The sequence below is a fragment of the Prionailurus viverrinus genome, chromosome A3 (genome assembly GCF_022837055.1).
Source record: "Prionailurus viverrinus isolate Anna chromosome A3, UM_Priviv_1.0, whole genome shotgun sequence".
NCBI classification, from domain to species: domain Eukaryota; kingdom Metazoa; phylum Chordata; class Mammalia; order Carnivora; family Felidae; genus Prionailurus; species Prionailurus viverrinus.
Genome location: NC_062563.1, coordinates 109,347,703 through 109,367,174, shown reverse-complemented (window position 1 = coordinate 109,367,174; position 19,472 = coordinate 109,347,703). Strand labels below are relative to the sequence as shown.

Below are 19,472 nucleotides of genomic sequence, written 5' to 3'. Positions count from 1 at the left end.
ACTCATGAACTGTGAGATCATGACCTGAGCTGAAGTCAGACGCTCAACCGACTGAGCCACCCAGGCACCCCAGTTAACTTTACCTTTTAAACTAGGTATGAACTTAGTATCTTCACTCTTCTGAAATTACATAAACCTCAAGTTGCTTCTAATAGCTGTGTTCATTCCAATCATTTTAAATTAGCACATAAAGTAAGTCCAGTTACTTCACCAGTTCTGCCTGCTAACCCTTCCTGTTGATTTCAATGGGCAGGTCCAGAGAAGAAGGGGTGGCCTGATCCAGGGACAATGAAGATGGAATGCTGAAGAGTAAGGTGGAGGAAAGAAGCAACAGGCACCATGGAAAAGACCAAAACAAAGCAAGGTTAGATTTTTTCCAATGTCTTGCTTTAGATCTCAGAACTTAAGAAATGTAGGTTTCAGTCTTCTTTTGCCATTGTATCAAAACATGAGAATAAGTTGCCTTGGCTATTCTCATTTCCTTATTATATAATGACCACAAAGAGCACAGACTTGGTGCTGGAAAAGCGGGAAATGCTGTATCTATAATTTGGTGTGAGTTGTTATCTTATTTTTCTTAGCAATAACTTTGGGACTTGCTTCAGAGCAACCTGCTGAATAAGGCCAAGATACAGATTCAACTAATAAACACCCAACACCTTCTAGGTTAGCCTAGAAACATAAGTGCTCTCTCTTTTCATCTTTACCGTATAGAATCAACCATACAGAAGTAGTTTCTGTCATCCTCTCCAATTTACAGATAAGGAAACAGTCATAGAGATGTCAGGCTACAATCACAAAGTGTCAAAGTTTGATCTGGGAGCCTGGACTTGGTTCCCATGTTCTGGTTCTTGCCATGGTACCAGGCTGTTGGGACATAGTATAAAATGGGCTAAGTAATCTTTACTCAGACTTGTGTGGGGAGTTGTGATGATCTTAAACCATCTAGATTTTATAGGAACAGCCTTCTGTCTGTGTACGCTCTGGGCTGAGGTTATGTATTATTTATTATTTATATTTATTTAGAGGTTGGCTCCTCTAAGGAAGGGTTTTCTGTACCACCATATCTTAAGTGAACAATATATACATCCACACAACCAAATATTCGCAACCATGGCTTAAAAAAAATTTTTTTTTAACATTTATTTATTTTTGAGACAGGGAGAGACAGCATGAACGGGGGAGGGTCAGAGAGAGAGGGAGACACAGAATCTGAAACAGGCTCCAAGCTCTGAGCTGGCAGCACAGAGCCTGACGCGGGGCTCGAACTCACGGACCGCGAGATCATGACCTGAGCCAAAGTCGGATGCTTAACCGACTGAGCCACTCAGGCGCCCCAACCATGGCTTTAATCTATAAACTGCAGAGTGACACAATGGAGATATAGCTAAATGGATGAGCAGTGAGCTGCATGTTTTACTTGGATTGTCCTTCTTCATGGCCAACCAGTGTGGTTCTGCAAGGTACACTGTAAGCCGACCTTTTTTCTCCCTAGTTTGTAAGTGGTTTTTACAACCTGCTATTTCCTTTGTATTTGCCCTGTGTTTCTCAGTCTTTAGTGTTGCCAATACTATTTTCTTTCTGCCTGCATCCTTCCCAGAATCTTTCCTTTGACAATTTCCTTCTACCAACCCTCTTGCCCAGGAAGACAGTAAGATTGCCTTAGGTGATCTGGGCAGTGACAGCAGGGGAGAGCTCAGAAGTTTGGCAAGGACATTGTATGCAGGCCTCCTGAGAACAACACAGTGACAACTAGACAGGTGCTGGGGCAGCCTTCCTAATTGTAGAATACCCTCTCAAGTAAACTTCTACCAGCCCCAAGGACAGGAGGGAAACCTTCATGGGCTTTCCCTTCTGGCTGATTAATGAGCATTCATCATTCAGTTTGGTTGCAAAACTTGCCCACTGTGGTAGGACATTTTTGTTTTGTGTTGTTGTTTTACTACAAGAAAGAGTTATATCAGATAGATACGGTTTGGTCATTAGGATGTGAATCTAGAAACCACCTACACCAGCTTATGTTTTGTTCTTGTATCATTGGTTTCTTGTCATGCAGCCACAGATTTAAGATCCTAGAAGTCCCCTTATTCCCTACATGTGTGTGAAGGGGATAGGGACAGAATGAGTCATGTCCATTGAACAAAGCTCTTTCTTCCCACAGGAGAGAATGAACATATACCGATGAATAATCCTTCCACACAGATTTACCAGGTAAAGACAACTTAGATTGTTTTGAACACTCCTATATGTAATAGTGATGACTGTCATTTATGTATAAAGTTTTCCAGCACTCAACAATTGCTTCCACATTTGTCATTGGTGTTTGTTAACTTAACAAGACTGAGGTAGGCGGGGCAGAGAGCACCATTCACATTGTACTTTTGAGCAAACTGATTTTTGAAGGACAACTTATCCAGGTTATAAATTACAGTGCTACCCGCCACCCCCCCCCCCCCCCAATCAACTCTGCTTGTCTTGCCTGTTGCCACCAACACTATGGCCATTAAACTGTGCAATAACATTTCCGTAAGAGAGAAGGAGAAAGCAAGGTCTGTTTTTTCTTAGTTTGCTATTTTAGCAGAGAGCATTAAGAACTGAAAGGGGGTTAACATTGCAAATGTTCAAATATGGTGACAGAAAAAAATTTAAGCTCCTTTTAAACAATGGAAATAATTTACAAGAAAGATAAAAATTCTTCAAAACATTTTATAATATGTTTGCAACAAGGGTCGCATCGGTCTGCTTTGGCTCTCTAAACAGTGTTTATTTGGCTTCTATCTCTAAATGTAAATTTAAAGTAAAATTCTGTCCTTAAAAATCATGGAAGTTTATTCTGATATAATATGTAATATAAAAGCAGCTTGGGCTAGGAAAATCCATGCTCCTCTCTAGAGTTAAGGCACTGTTATCTGGAAAGCATGAGAAGGAAGAGACAATTGACAGGGCTTGGTGGCGGCTGGCAGAAAGGGTAATTTCAAGTTGGCCATAAGACTTTAACCTGTGGTAAGGATAAAGAGTGGTCTCCTGAAAAGAGATACAGGAATCCAGAAGAGTGGAGAGTTTTGGGGGGAAATGTTATTTAGATTTGTTGAGTTTAAGTGATAAGTAAAGTGAAAATAACAATAGTTCCCAGAAATATCATGCAAGATATCATCGCTGTGTGCCGAGTCAGAGCAAGCCAACACAGGATTATGAAAACATTTCTGTAATCATATTGCTCCTAGACCAAGACCAGCAATGGAAAGGGGTAGAGGAAACAGCCTCATTTCAATTTAATACATATTTATTGAGCAGTTACTATGTGCAAAATCAACTGCTTGGCCTAATGAAAAATAAAACCGATGCAACAAACATTCACAATTGATTTTTAAATGTCCACCACCTGGAAAACATATACAATAAATAGCTCACACAAGGCAGGCCACTGGAAGGATTACACAGAGGCATTGATATGGGGGAGTGATGAATGAATATTGGCTGAAGGATTTCAATGAGGCATTTAAGGACAAGTTGATCATTTGGTAAGTGGATATGGGGAAGGGTATTTCAAACAGAGGGGCCAGCTTGAACAAAGGCCTGGAAGCAGGGGTCAGTCTTTCCTCAGTGCTAATTTGATGCCTCACTCGTCTATGACCTTCAAATGCCTTCCCTGCCCACCTCCACTCTGTTCACATCTGACCTGTGTATGCATTTGAATGAGTGTGAGTATGTCTTTAAACTGAGGTATGATTTAAAATCTATTATAGGTTTTATGTAGGTCACTCCCTGAATGTTGGCTAAATATAGCAGCAGTGGGGGGTGGCCTCATTCTCTTATTGTATCACAAATCCAAGTACATCTGTTCACAGTGGAACAAATGAAGCAGTGGAATGAAGTTGGTCTATATGACCTCTGTGGTGCTGTGATTATAACCCCATCCTTGTTTTAAAAGAACGCTTCCTAAATCCCAGTCTGTTTACTCCAAGCAACATTTAACCAAAAGAAGATGAAAGAGAAGTAAAGAAGAAGAGGAAGAGGAAGGAGGGAAGCAGGGAGAGATTAACTATAATAGAATACAATTTACAGCAAAAAGGGAGAGCAAAATATGACATTTGAAGCAAAATATGATATTTCAGCCATTTTCTATGTCTTTATTTTATTTTCTTGATAGACCCCAATCCCTACCTGAAATTATAGCAAATATTAACTTGTTTCTTTCTTTCTTTTCTTTTTTTTTTTTTTTTAATTGTGTGTCTCCTTCTCTAGAATGTAAGCTCCAAGGGCAGGGATTTAGTACATTTTGCTCTCTGTTGTATTCTCAGAAGTACAGTGCCTGGAATATAATGCATGTTCAATAAATATTAGTTGAATGAATGAATGAATATCTGCAAGATGTGTATATTGCTTTGAGCCAAGAGATCTGATGCACTTATTCAGTCTGGTGCCAAATGATGTTTGGAAAATTGTCTGGTTCTTTTGGGGAAAATTGTCTTGTTCTTCTTTGGGAAAAAAGGAAAAGAAAAGGAAGACATCCTTACTTCATACCCCAATCATAATAAACTAAAAAATGGATTAAAGGACTAGAAATAAAAAAAGTCAAACCATAAAAGTTTAGAACTAGTGAATATTTATCTTGTATCTGGATGTGAAATGTCTTTTTAAGTAAAACAGCACTGGAAGAAATCACAAAGTAAAGGGCCAGAGAGATTTCACCCACATCACAATTAAAAATTTTCCCAACATAAATATATTTTTAACAAATTCAGAGGCAAATAACCAAATGGGAAAATTTCTTACAAGAAAATATCATAAGGGTTTAATGATATAAAGATAGTTGATACAAGTCAGTAAAAAAAGGAAACTTCAGAGATCTCAGTAGATTAAGGGCAAAGGACACAGACAGTTTACCAAAGTAAAATTACAGATGGCTAATAAATAGAAGATTGAGGTTTTCAAAGCTGACAACAATCTAATTAGCAAATAATGAAATAATATTTAGTTCTGATGAGTGTGTGTAAATTGGTGGAAGCTTTCGTAAGAATTATTAGTTAAAATACAGTGAAAGTATTAAAATGTCCATACCTCTAATTGGCTCTCTGTTCTTTGGATGGACTTGACCTCCTTGGTGAGTAAGGAACATTGACCCAATCAGGTCATGGAAGCCGACAGGAGAACGAGCACTACTATCTCCCAGTTCGTTCCAGAAGTATTACCAGAACAGGTGAATCTGTGTGGATACGCTGACTGCTCCTTAGCTCACATTCCTTTTGATTGGAATCCAATCCATCCCACTTCAATCTCATCCTTTGTCCGTTGTACATAGGCCTCTCAAAGTTTACCCAATCTCTTTTCCAGAGTCAGATTGTGTTGCTTCAGACTGATTACTTCCGTTTGCACAAGGATTCTTTAAAATAACAGTCCATTAACATGAGCAGTGCTGGTGGAATCTGCCAGTCAAGGCAACAGATGTGGTAACTGCACCATTTAGACCAGCTCAACTCTTGCCTGATGATGTGAATTCCAACTGTGTTTTTGGCTTACTTGTAGGGATGTAAATCCTGTAGCTTCCTCCACTTATATTACTTATGTTTTATGTATTTTATCCAAGACATGTTTTTCTAAATACACTAATTTAGCCCTTTAGGTCAAATACTGCCTAACATCCTTAAACTCACAGTAATTTCATATTTAGGAATTTATCCTAAGGCAATAATCTGAAATACATACAAAGCTTTAAATAAAAAGCATTATATGCCAGCACTATCGATAATATTGAAAAGTTATTAAAAGTTATAGATTTCCAAGAAGACTGAATGGGTAAACTCTGGCACAACCACAGGATGGAATATTGAGTGGCCATTAAAAATAGACAGAAAACATTTTGAAGGCTATAGGAAAAGGCTTATAAGAGTGTTTGGCAAAAAAAGGAGGGGCAGAATAAAAATATATCTGTAGGGTGATTTCAACCATATAAATGTCTGCACTTACATTCATAGAACAAAGCAGAAGGAAATGTGCCAAAACATTCGTGGTTATATTAAAGTAAGGAGATTCGAAGAGATTTTTTTTCTTTTTTCTTTTTGTCTGTAATGAAAAGAATTTAAGCCAATGAATTATGTGCCAAAAGGACCCCTAACTGAAAAACCATGGGAACCAGTCCTACAGCAATAGGTTTCATCATTAAAATTGTCATTGTAAGTTTCCAGGATTTGTAAGTCCTATTCGAGCCTCAGTCTCTTTTTGCCATTGGGGAATATCTTCTAACACCAGAGAAATTAGTTCTATTAGGCCTGTGGTGCATTCGGGGATGGATAAGATAAATACCCAGCATGCCACACTTCACATCAGCTTCCATTAAGAATGGAAGAATGGAAGTAAGAATGACATTAAGGATCAACTTCTATACGGAGTGTAGAGGAGTAGATTTGGGAAATTTGCTCTTGACCATTCGGGCAACTTGCTGCCCACTTTGTGTTTTAAATTATTACATTTATGGGGATTGATAAAGAGGCCTAAAATTAAGAATATGAAAGCTGGCAGAAAGACCACATTTCCTCTCTATAAACCCTGGTTTAGGGGGAAACCAAAGAAATTATGTTGGCATCCTTGCCAGCATGTGCTGCTTCTCACAGAGCCTTTAGTCAGGTGTCGAAGGAATTAAGCCTGCCTTCTGGAGTTTTTTCAAATCTTGACATTTATGACTCAGCAGGGTTCTCAAGGCACAGGCCCAGTCCCCCGAATTTGCCCCATAGTAGTCTTTGACCTTGATAATGGGACAGAATGAAGAACAAGTCTGTGTAAAAAACAAGTGGGAACAATTTGCATAATGTATGAGAATTTAGTCTGAGGGATCTTTGGTGGAAAAAAACTGGAAGACATTGATTAAAATTCACCTTGAGAAGAGTTAAGAAGCCAAGAAAGTAAAGAAAATTGAGAAACAGAAATTAAGAACAGGAAATAGGGAGAATTCGGACTCCTCTCCCCTATTTCTTTGAGCCTAAGATGCCCTCTGTGGTACCCTAGGCTTCGAAGTACAAGTCTTCCCTGAACCTGCCTCCAGTGGGAGCCCGTCTCCAGCGGCAGGATGGAGGGATCATAACCTCTCTAGAGCAGCTTCATGAAAAAATCAACGAGATGAGGAACGTGTTCAACTCGCTGGAGAACAAGGTAGACACCCATTTCTAATCCTTGGGGTGGGCTGCGGGCTGTCAAACAAGAGAGTTGAAGAGACAGCAGAAAAAAGATATTAAGTCCATGTCCTGGGAGTATTTTTCATTCACAAAGGAATGGCCAGTTGGTACTGGAAAACCAGTCCATAGCAGCTAAAGACATTGAGCCCCACGCATCTTAAAAGTGACATGTGTCTCAGGTGTGTGATGGTGCTCACTTTTGGCATCTCCTCCCTGTCTGATCAGTGGTTGTGAAGCCGTTTATAAAGCAGTAGTGTTACTTCAGTGTTAGGTACCCAAGGGGCTCAACGTAATATATGGGAAGGAAATGGGCTCATAGCTAAAATGGTTTCAAAATTGCCAAAGTCCCCATACAACCTGGCTGTTAGGGAAAACTTAATTTTTTTTTTTTTTTTTTTGAGAGCTGGGGTTCTACAGGTGAGGAAAAGTCCTTTCCCCCCCGAGGATCCTACTGCTGCATTTTGCTGCTGGGGAAAACTCTACACATCCACCTAAGGGAGCAGTGATAATGAAACCTATTTCTGTCGGATAGTGGTTCCCTTTCTTTTCAAAGAGGAAACCTGAGAGAATTTCAGAGCACCTGAATGAATGTCAGGTTTCCTTCCTTCAACTTTAAAACTTGCATAAATTTTGCTTTGATATTATATACTGTTGATTTTTTAAAATTTTGTTCACAGAAGATGAATTTACATAATGAGAATTACCAGATCAAAAGTAGTTGAGCTGGTGATTCAATCCATTCTGATGACTAGATTAGGATGTGTACTAAAATCCATCACAAAGATTAATTAAAATTAAAAATGATTGGAGTGAAATACAGATTGCTCATGTTGTTTCTCCGGCTTCCAGCCCTGAACATGTGGCAGATCCTGTTTTTTTCCTCAGAATGATCTCTTTGGTTCCTCTACTTCCTCCCTATTCCCAGCCCTTGAAAGAAACCTTTGCTAGGCACAGTGAAACACAAACCCTATATTTTTAAAATGTGGTGTAGGAGACCAAATCACTTTATAGTGGGAGGTGTTTTTGCAAGTTGGAATAATTTGGATAACCAGATTCTGAAAATGTTTAGAAATACACATTTGAAGGAGTTTTGTTAATTTTGTGAAAAGTTCTGTTTTAAAGAGAGATCTGGAGCTAAGAGTTCCTCTACTTAGCAGAGTGTAAGGTCATAAATTTCAAGAAAGTAACATTTTTATCTTATTGTTATTATTATCTTAACTTTCTGTCTGTTGAAATGCTTTTTTCATTTGTTCAATAAAAAAACCTGAACTGTAGAAGTGCTCCATTTTCTCCACATTTCTGTTTGTGCTTAACTTTTTGATTTGCCACTTCAAGGGGGAGAAGAATTAAAATTTCTTGAACACCTTCTATGGACAAGCATGCATTGTAGCAGAAAGCTTATCTACATTTATTCATTAATTCTCCACACAGTCCTGTGAAATAGGTGTTATAGTAATTATTTTATGTATGAGGAAACTGCTGTGAAGAGGTTAACCAACTTGCCTTAGGTCTTACTTCATATAGGAGAGAGCTAGGATTTGTACCCTATCAGACTCCAGAATTGATACCTTTGTCATGGTGTGGAAGTTGACAACAGAAATCCAATGCGCACACTCCTACACGACCAGGCTTGACTCTTGGAGAGAATTCAACATCACTGTCAACGATGTGCTGAACTCCTACCATTTTATCTGTTTCCCACCACTGCAAATGCTGTTATCTCCTTTTCCATGACATCATTCAACTATCTACCTACCTATCTATATGACTTCCTCACCTGCAAAGAAATTCTCAGATATGCTTAGTTATTACTCTTTTTATTATTTTTAATTGTTTAAGGGGAAAAAATGACTGAATTTCTTCATTTTCTTAAACTACTAGGGGTAATATGACCTATCCCTTCTTTCATGGAATTGAAAGGGTTACTGGATCAAGATTCTGTTTCACATGCATATGTTGCTCTTCAAGTAAATCTCACTTTAAGCAAAGGTGTTAGAAGAAACAGTAGCTGACAGGGACATTTGTAAACTTAATTAATTGCTTGCTTGCTTGTCATAATCAAGCTTCAGCATGTGCTGCATATAAAAGACCCTCTTTTCACTAAATGAATGGGGCCAAGTTTGTCTTAAGTTGTCAAAACTTTAGTTTACTGGGCTGTAGATTTTCTATATCCTGGTTTCTTAAAAAAAAAAAAAAAAAAGGAAAATTCAAGGGTTCAGCAGTACTATTTATAATAGTTAATAGCAAACTGAACTTACTCTTGGCGATTATCATTTAGTTGCAGGCCTTGGCCTCTGAACTGAAAACTGGTTTCACAGAAGCAATGCAAGAACTGTCCAGAATTCAACATGGCGAGTATGCTTTGGAAGAGAAGGTTAAGAGTTGCCGATGTTCCATGGAAGAAAAAGTTACTGAGATGAAGAATTCGTTAAACTATTTCAAGGTAGGCCCCTCTTCTATTTCCCTGCTAAACAGAAGTTCTTGGTCTTAGTCACAGAAGTATAAAATACCTTTTCATGTAGCAGGAAAATATAAGAATTTTTCCTCCTGGTCTATTCATTAGTTATCAGGCAAAAAATATCTATTTCATGCTTTTCTTTCTTGTATCTCTGTGTTAAAATTATAGGCCACAGTAGAAGTAAGATGCTCATCTCTCATTCATTCATTCAACAAATATGTATTAAAATATGTATTATATACCATGTTATATCCTTTTATCTCTTTTACTAGATTAAATATGTATCAATTCCTATTTTTTAGGAAGAGCTGAGCAATGCCATGTCAATGATTCAGGCCATCACTTCCAAACAGGAAGAAATGCAACAGAAAATTGAACAGCTTCAGCAGGAAAAGCGAAGAGAATCTCGGAAAGTTAAAGCCAAGTGAGTGTCTTACAAAAAATTGGTGAAAGGCAAAGCCATAAGCAATGGCTTATCCAGTGGCATCCAGAACACCTTCCCTGCTATCAGTATACAGCTAACTGTCTATATACTGGTGGAATCTGTGGGTCAGCATGTGATGGAGGTTATAGAATCATAGAAGTTGATTGATATTAGGGTGCCTAGGTGGCTCAGTCAGTTAAATGTCCAACTTCAGCTCAGGTCATGATCTTGCAGTTCATGGGTTCGAGCCCCACATCAGGGTCTGTGCTGACAGCTCAGAGCCTGGAGCCTGCTTTGGATTCTGTGTCTCCCTCTCTCTTTCTCTGCCCCTCCCCTGCACATGTTCTCTCTCAAAAATAAATAAACATAAAAAAATTTTTTAAAAAGAAGTTGGTTGATATCAAAGATGGATGGTGATGATTACATGGACTCAATATAATAGGAAGTGGAATGAAAATGATAGAAGATGGTATGTAGAATTTATTTAAACTGTGAAAATGTAAAATAACAAAGATGAATTTTAAAATAATGATTGGTGTGTTAAGATACTGGGGTCACCAGTGATTTTCTTTTTTTATTCATTTTCTAAAATTTCTCTAATGCTACTAGTTTACTTCTACCATTGAAAATTAATGTATGTTAATAGCTCAACCAGTTTGAATCAATTAAGCCTCACCATTAAACATATGCGGTAATCATTGTCATGTTTTTAACTTATCACGTTTTAAATAGAAATATGCCAATAATAACTGTGTGACCCTGGAGACTGGCTTATTGTTTTTCGTTGAAGATCTGCTGCTTCCTGGGACCTTTTGTGTTGTTTTGTTAAGAGAATGTACATCATCCCAAGCAGACTGTCGCCATGGCAAACTCTCAAGATCCTGATGACAAGGAAGCCAGTAACAGAAAAATAAAAATATAGGTGGTACGGTTAGGATGTGATTTATACATATTTGAAATCTTTCCCCAGCTTTGGCGATGAAGTAAGTTGAACCCTAAAAATTGCTAATATATGTTTTTAATTTACAAAAACAGCAATTTTATATGGTTCAACCTAATAATTTGGAATTTTTCTTGGATTATTCCGAACTGATTCTCTTCTGAACCCCTCAGGTATTAACACCCTTTGTTTCCCTTCCCCAGGAAAACTCAAAAAGAAGAACATGGCTCACAGGCGGGGCCTGCTCAAGCACAAGGAAGTCCTTTCCGTTCAATCAATATCCCTGAACCTGTTCTTCCAAGTGAAGACTTTACAAACCTTTTGCCTTCTCAGGCCTATGAAAAAGGTACATTTTGCAAATCATATTGAAAAAGCCAACCTTTCCCCCGGATTCCTAGAGCTTAAGTAATAGTGAGCATGGGTTTATGTCTTATTTAATGCTTATGTATTTATTTTGGGGGGGGGTGGTGAGGGGCAGAGAGAGGGAGATAGAATCTCAAGCAGGCTCCGCACGGTCAGTGCAGAGTCCAACACGGGGCTTGAACCCATGAGCCGTGAGATCATGAGCCTGAGTCGAAGCCAAGAGTTGGATATTCAACCGACTGAGCCACCCAGTGCCCCTGTCCTCCATCCTTATTACAGGAAAATGATGTATTGCTCAAAATTTTTCCTCCAATAACTGGAATTTAGAAGAATCCAGAGCATCCTAAGAGACCAGGAGATCTGCCCAATTTGAAAGATTTTCTTTTGTGCTCGCTTCGGCAGCACATATACTGAAAGATTTTCTTTTTGGGGGGCGCTGGATAGCCAGAGCTGGTGCTGTCCGTTGGCTGACAGTCACTAGCACATCTCTGATCTGAGGGATGATAGAACAGATGCTAGAAAACTGTTCCTGGGCAGTCCTAAAGAAACTGGCTTTCCATCCAGTTCCATCTATCTGTAACCATGTCCATTTCCACGTTTGCTACACTTCTGTATGCTCAGCAATGTCCAGCAAAGCACTTCTACACAGGAGAGTGAGTGCAGACATTAACATTGTTTAGAGGAATTGTCCTGTCTGTCTCTCTCTCTGTCTCTCTCTCTCTCTTGATCTCTCGTTTTTGTTTTTGTTTTTTTTGTCACATCTAGAAAATCTCCAAGAGTCTCAAGGGCTTCTGAACCAATTGTAAGCTCCTCAGTGGCAGTGCTGGTGGTTCCTACCCTTATGGCTGAAGGAACAATATATTCATAGACAGTAAATATGTTCTGCATAATTAAATTTAAAAATCTAAATCAGGGGATGCCTGGGTGGCTCAGTCAGTTAAGCAACCAACTTAGCCTCAGGTCATGATCTCAGGGTTTGGGGGTTTGAGCTCCGCATTGAGTGAGCACAAGCCCTGCTCTGGGCTCTGCACTCTCTCCCCCTCTCTCTGCACCTCATGGGATTCTCTCTCTCTCCCTCTCTCTCTGCCCCTCACTCACAAGCGCTCTCTCTTTCTTTCATTAATCAATCTAAATCAGATGGCTTTTAAAAAAATTTTTTTAAACATTTATTTATTTTTTTTTTTTGAGAGACAGAGACAAAGTGTGAGCAGGGGAGGGGCAGAGAGAGAGGGAGACACAGATTCTGAAGCAGGCTCCAGGCTCTCAGCTGTCTGCACAGAGCCCAATGCAGGGCTCGAACCCACAAACCATGAGATTATGACCTGAGCCGAAGTCCAGGGCTTAACCAACTGAGCCACCCAGGCGCCCCTAAATCAGATGGATTTTACTCAGTATAACTTCTAAGTATGGATTTGCTTTTATTTCTGTAAGGTTTTTTTGTTTTGTTTTTGTTTTTGTTTTTGTTTTTGTTTTTTTACCTCTTTGAGTAGTTACTTTTGAGACCAGTAGGTGCAACTTGGCAAAACTCCCTGATCCATCTGGGGAATGAGGGGGTTCATCACAAGGGGTTCTATTTTCTTTGCTCCATGTCATGAAGAACATGATGTAAAAGGATGATCTTATTAGGAAAGAATACAGGACAGCCTTGGAAAGTAGAGGGCAGATTGATGCCAAGTGTGGGGAAGTTGAACATGTTCACAAGACAAAAGGTTTAAAATGATAACTTGCAAAGTGCTCGATGGAGTTCATTTAGCTGCGTGATGGTAACCCTCCTTCCCCCACTGTTATAACAGAGGTAGCTTATATAACATAGTTGATTCGTAGCTGCTGCTATGACTCTCTTAGGAGATTGCAGTCAAGGTGCTGACTCTTCCACTACCCATTCGTCTTTCCTCCTATCCATCCATCATCCCAGACACTGACTTAGATGGTGGGAGATAGTAGTGAACAAAACAACAAACACTCCTGCCCTCCTGGAGCCTTTGTTCTGAAGGAAGCAGACAATGAACAAGATACATAAAATATGTAGTTTGTCAGTGATAAGGGGGAAAATAAACACAGGTGTAATTTTAGAGAGGGTGCCCGGTAAAGACCTGAAGGAAGTGAGGAAGTGAGCTCCTGCATACCTTAGGGAAGAAAGGGAACAGGTCCCGGTGGGAACACAGCCAAGATTTCAAGGAAGAACAGGAGCAGTGGGGCTAAGGCAGAGTGAACAAGGGAGACAAGGGGAGATGGGGTTTTAAAAAAAGAAGGAAACACCAGGCAGGGAAGGGAGCAGATATTTTAGAGCCTAATGGTCATTATACAGCCTCTGGCTTATGGGAAGCCATTGGAGGGCTAAGCAGAGGAGTGACAGGGTCTGACTTACATATGAGCAGCGTTGTTCCCGCTCTTCCCATCATCACCATCCTCTCCATCATAGTTAAATAATAATTTAGCTCTTACTGTGTATAGGTTACACATAATAACTGATTTAATTCTTACGGTAGTCTATGAGGTAAATGCCACTTAATATATCTTTTTACAGATGGGAAAATAGTGCTTGCCACTATATTGAGATTTTATTATTATTTTTTTTTACTGCTCTGTCTCTCTCAGTAAACTGTCAACTTTGAGTCTGTCCCCAATGTCTGGCTCATAGAAGGTGCCAGCCCATGTTAGTGGAATGAGTACTGATTGAAAGCTTTCCTTCCTCTGCAGCTCAAGAGTCCCGATCCATGCATGTAGGAGACAGTAATGTGAAGGGGATGATGGGTCCTGGTAAGTGGCTCTGTTTTTAGTTCTCTTCTCTTCTAGCAAGTATACCCTTTCCCTGCTTTTACCTTTCCTGTTTCTACTCCCTCAGTCCCAAAGCAGGCATGAAAGAACTCAGGCAAGGAGAAAGCACTATGGTTACTAAGAATCTAAGATGAATGGTGGGGTAGGTCAGTGACTCAGTTAAACCCAAGGAGCGAGAATGGGTTGGGATGTTTAAGACAAAGCCAGAATCCTTGGTTCTTTCTGGCTCATTTCAATTATCAATGAAAGAACATTCACGGGAAACCTACAGACGTACGTAGCATGACCTAAGTTTTCTGTGGACACATTTTATAGTTTATTTAATTTAAAAGTTATTTACTTAATAGACAATTCACCAGTATTTTACAAATTATTTCATCTTCCCTCCCTCCATTCCTCCTTCCTTTTTGCACCTTACCATTATCAGGACCAAGGAAGACAAATTCCACAAAAAAACATTGTGTTTGGCATCTTTCTTCTGTATTTTTTTCTCTGGTGTGCTCACCTAAAAGGAAGGAGATACAGGGAGTCAACGTATACTATTACAAATTAATATATTATTATATAAATGTTTTAATTTTTTTTAATGTTTATTTATTCTATCTGAGAGAGAGCAGAGCCTGAGTGGGGGAGGGGCAGAGAGCAAGGGAAACACAAAATCCGAAGCAGGCTTCAGGCACTGAACTCTCAGCACAGAGCCTGATGCAGGGCTCAAACCTGCGAACTGTGACATCATGAGCTGAGCCAAAGTCAGCGCTTAACTGACTGAGCCACCCAGGCACCCCTATAAATTTATTTTTTAAAGTGCCTTAGGTTAGTAGAAACTACATACAAAGAATAAGGATGTATAGGCCAGAAACAGACAGAGGTGATCCTTTGTAACTGTGGAAACTTTAATCCTTAGTTGATGTATTTAATCCTCAAGTGGAGGGGGTAGGTATACCCAAACAGGGGCATACTATTTAACCGTTAACAACAATTTTTTTTTTTTTAACTCAGATATTGATGGCGGGTGCTATTTTTCAGGAATGAACCCAACAACTCCTGAAGCGGAAGAAAACCTTAAGCCTTGCCTTTCGGCTGATATCCAGCCCAAGGGCCATCTCTCATCTGGTGTGTGGAGGCAGCCCAAGGATGGTAAAGAATGGGGAGAGGAATATGTCACGAAAGACCACCCAGATAAACTCAAGGACGCTGGCCAGCCCAGGCACAGTTCTTTGGAAAATGTTTTATGCGAAACCTCTTTAGCTGGTAAGCCCTAGAGGGGAATGCAGGCCGAAAGTTTGAAGAACGGGAAGCCTACAGGCTACAATTCTTGCAATTTAGATTCAGTGGAGATATGAGACCACCTGGTCTCCAGTTTTCTTTTCAGACGAACACTAAAGCCTGTAGAGGGGAAGGGACTCACCCGAGGTCACATGGCAGGCTTGGGACCACCACCTTGATTCTGGGGATCGATGACATCTAGAAATGAAGTGCTTTGGGAGAAAAAAGGCATAAAGGTGGTGGAGAAGAGGGCAGAATTTTGTGAACTCTTTTGTCAGTGACGCAAAATCTTCCATATGTGCATCCTGGATCGGAAGTCTGCCACCAAAATACCAGATACTGCATCAAGGTCTGTCTTCCCTCCCTCCCTCGTTTCCTTCCTTCCTCTCCTTTCTATCACTAGTTGCTACTGAACACCTATTATATGGCACATAATGGCATTTCCCTCTGGCTATTTTGTGGAAGGCAATTTTCAAAAATTAATTTTTATTATCAAACACATGAAAAAATAAAGAGTACTGAAAGGTTTATTATGAAGAAAGCAGCAACCCCTTTAAATTGTTTTCACAGTTTCTTCTGGTACTTGCTTCTGTGTTTTGAAACCAGTTTATCCTGCTATTTTTTTTTTATCAGTACTTTACTGAGGGTGAATTTACATAAAGCAAAATTCACAAAACCTAAGTTTAAGCTTATTGACTTTTTATGTATGTATGTATATCCCCTTGTGATCATTCTCTGGATCAAGATATATAATATTTCTGTTACCTCAGAGAGCTCTCTCATGCACCTGAAGAACCACTCTTCTGACTTCAGTCACCATAAATTAGTTTTGTCTGTTCTGGAACTTCATGTGGAGGGAATAATACAATGTATACTCTTTTGAGTCAGACTCCTTTCTCTCAATACACTATGTGTCTTTCATTCAGAAGTTCAATCACATGGAATATATTTACCACAATTTGCCTATCTATTTTCCTGTTGATGGACATTTGGACTGTTACCGGTGTAGGACCATTATAAATAAAACTGGTATGAATATTCTCATCTAAGTCTTTTTTGGATGCATGCCCTCATTTCTCTTGGATGTATACCTAGAAGTGAAATCTCTAGATTCTGGGATAGGATTATGCTTAACTTTGAAAGAAAACATCAAACAGTTTTCCAAAGAGGTTGGGACATTTTATACTCCTACCACTAATGTCTGAGAGTTCCGGTTGCTTGACATCCTTCCCAATATTTAGCATGGTCAGTCTTTGAAATTTTAGCCATTCTCATGGGGGTGTAACTGGTATCATATTGTAGTTTTAACTTGCACTTTCCTGATGACTTATGATGTTGAAAATCTTTTCGCATGCTAATTGGTTATTTGTACATCTTCTTTTATGAAGTGCCTCTTCTTATTATCAATTACTAGGATTTCTTAATATATTTTGGATATGAGTTCTTTGTTAGATATATGTGCAGAGAATATTTAATTCTGGTATGTGGCTTGCTTTTTCACTTTCTTAATATTCTTTTGATGAACGGATGCTCTTAACTTTGATAAGGTTTATCAATTTTAAACTTAAATTTTTTTTAATGTTTATTTATTTTTGAAAGAGAGAGAGAGAGACAGACACAGAGAGGGAACAAGCGGGGGAGGGGCAGAGAGAGGGAGACACAGAATCCAAAGCAGGCTCCATATGCTGTCAGCACAGAGCCCAACCTGGGGCTCCAACCCCCGGGCCGTGAGATCATGACCTGAGCTGAAGTTGATGCTTACCTGCCTGAGCCACCCTAGCACCCCAATTTTAAACTTTTTAAATAGATCATGACTTATGTGTCCTTCCAAGAGATCTTCACCTATCCCAAAGTTGTGAAGATATTCTAGTTTGTTTTCTTCTAAAATCTTTATAGTTTTAGCTTTCACATTTAGATCTATTACTTATCTTTTGTTGTTGTTGTTAAGTAAATTCTACACCCAACATGGGGCTCAAACTCATGACCTTGAGATCAAGAGTTGCATGCTCTAACTACTGAGCCAGCCAGGCGCCCCAATCTATTAATCTTGAATAAATTTTGATGTATGGTGTGAGGGAGTCCAGGTTCTTTTTTTTCCTCGTGATTATTCAGTTGCTTCAGCACCTTTTATTGAAAATATCTTCCTTTCCATATTGAATTGCATAGAGAAGAACGTCAAGTGATCACATTTGGGTGGGTCTAATTCTAGACTCTATGTTCTTTTTATTCCAATTAGCAGAGAATTTACACCTTGATAGTAGTGAGTCTTCCGATCAAAGAACATGGTATATGTCTCCCTTTACATAGATCTTCTTTAATTTTTCTTAGCAGTGTAATGGAAAATCTTTCATTTGCATTTTTCTTCTTTTCCCCAGAAGCATTTGTCCAAGAGACCTCTGCCCTCCTGCTCCGTGCTGGCCTGTTGCACTGCTGCCTTCCCGGGACTTCCCACTCTTCCTAGGAATTCCCTTCATAGTTCTATGCTAGATTCCTGTTTGTTTTTATCTTGTGTGTCCTTCTTGGTTTCTCGGTTTACTTCTTGTTTGATGGAACCTATTGTCCAGTAGCTTCCGCATACTTTGTTGATAATTTAGGTGAATATAAAATCTTTTTCCCTCATCATTTTGAAGCCATTGTTCCATTGTCCTCTAATTTCTCGTGTTACTGTTGGAAAGCCCAGTACCATTCTGATCCCCAGTCCTTTGTATGTTACTGGATTTTTCTCTCTGGTAACTTTTAGGATCTTCTCTTTACCTCTGGTGTGCTGAAGTGTCACAGCGGTGCGAGAGTCTTTTTCATCAATTACGCTGAGCACAATGGGCTCTTTCCTCTAGAAATGAGTGTCCTGGTATTTTTTTTTCTATTATTCATTTGATAATATGCTCTCATCCATTTTCTTTCTTTTCTCTGAAACTTCTACTAATTTGATGTTGGGTCTCATGGATTGATTTTCTCCACTACCATCTTTTTCTAGTCTATTTTTCTTCAACATGTCTTTCTTGTTTTGGGGGTGGGGGAGTAGGGAAGAAGGCAGGAAACCTCCTTGACTTTACTTTCCACTCTTTCATCTTTGAAAAAATGCCAAAAAGTTTCTTTTTCTCCTCCTCCTTCTTCTGGAGTGTTCTCTTTTCTTAAAACAAAACAAAAACAAAAAAACAAACAAACAAAAAAACCAGCATCATGTAACTATTAAAAAAATTTTTTCCCTAATGTTTATTTATTTTTGAGAGAGAGAGAGACAGAGCGCAAGCAGGGAAGGGCCAGAGAGAGAGGAAGACACAGAATCTGAAGCAGGCTCCAGGCTCTGAGATGTCAGCACAGAGCCCGATGTGCAACTTGAACTCACAGACCTTGAGATCATGACCTGAGCCAAAGTGAGCCACCTAACTGACTGAGCCACCCAGGCGCCTCTAGCATCATGTAACTATTAAATGATTAGAATGTTTTTTTGTACCTCTTTGAGGTATTAACTGTAGGATTTTTAAAAAGTTTTGTTTCTCCATTGTCTCTTTTATTAAGGTATATATAATTGACATGCAACATTATATTAATTTTAGATGTGCAGCATAATGATTTGATATTTGTATATACAGTGAAATGATCACTACAGTCAGTCTGGTTAACACTGTCACTATACATAACTACACTTTTTTTTTCTTGCCAGAACTTCATGTCTACTCTTTTAGCACTTTTCAACTATGCAATATGATATTATTAACCATAGTCACCATGCTATACATTCCATCTCCTGCATTGTCTCTATTTATTCCTAATGGGTAAATACCTTTTTCTTCATATACATACAGCCCTAAATAAAAAGAAACTGCAAAATTCTATATTGGCCAAGCTTATCAGGAAATGGGCTTCACTGTAGGCTAATCGGGTGGCAAATTAACTTTTTGATAGGAGACTTCCTTATGTCAGTGTCTGTAGGTCTTTATTCCTCGGAGAGTTCCATTTCTTCAGTGGTAGATCCTCCAGTCTCCTGCCTGAAGAGTGGCAGGAGTGGGAACTGGCATTGTGGGAAGACCTCCAGAGGAAGGGGCTGGGGGGGGGGGGGTCCTCCCTGTTCCT

At 39.3% G+C, this 19,472-nt stretch overlaps 1 protein-coding gene across 1 annotated transcript in view; it reads left to right on the top strand.

The window, feature by feature from the left end:
• The first annotated feature begins 339 nt into the window (after positions 1 to 339).
• Positions 340 to 19,472, top strand: part of ARHGEF33 (Rho guanine nucleotide exchange factor 33) — a 47,738-nt gene continuing 28,605 nt past the window's right edge. Inside the window, exons 1-7 of the mRNA XM_047854271.1 lie at positions 340 to 364; positions 2,162 to 2,211; positions 9,448 to 9,612; positions 9,930 to 10,051; positions 11,195 to 11,337; positions 14,055 to 14,114; positions 15,159 to 15,383. Coding sequence (XP_047710227.1) covers positions 340 to 364; positions 2,162 to 2,211; positions 9,448 to 9,612; positions 9,930 to 10,051; positions 11,195 to 11,337; positions 14,055 to 14,114; positions 15,159 to 15,383 — 790 coding nt within the window. The remainder of the gene's footprint in view (positions 365 to 2,161; positions 2,212 to 9,447; positions 9,613 to 9,929; positions 10,052 to 11,194; positions 11,338 to 14,054; positions 14,115 to 15,158; positions 15,384 to 19,472) is intronic.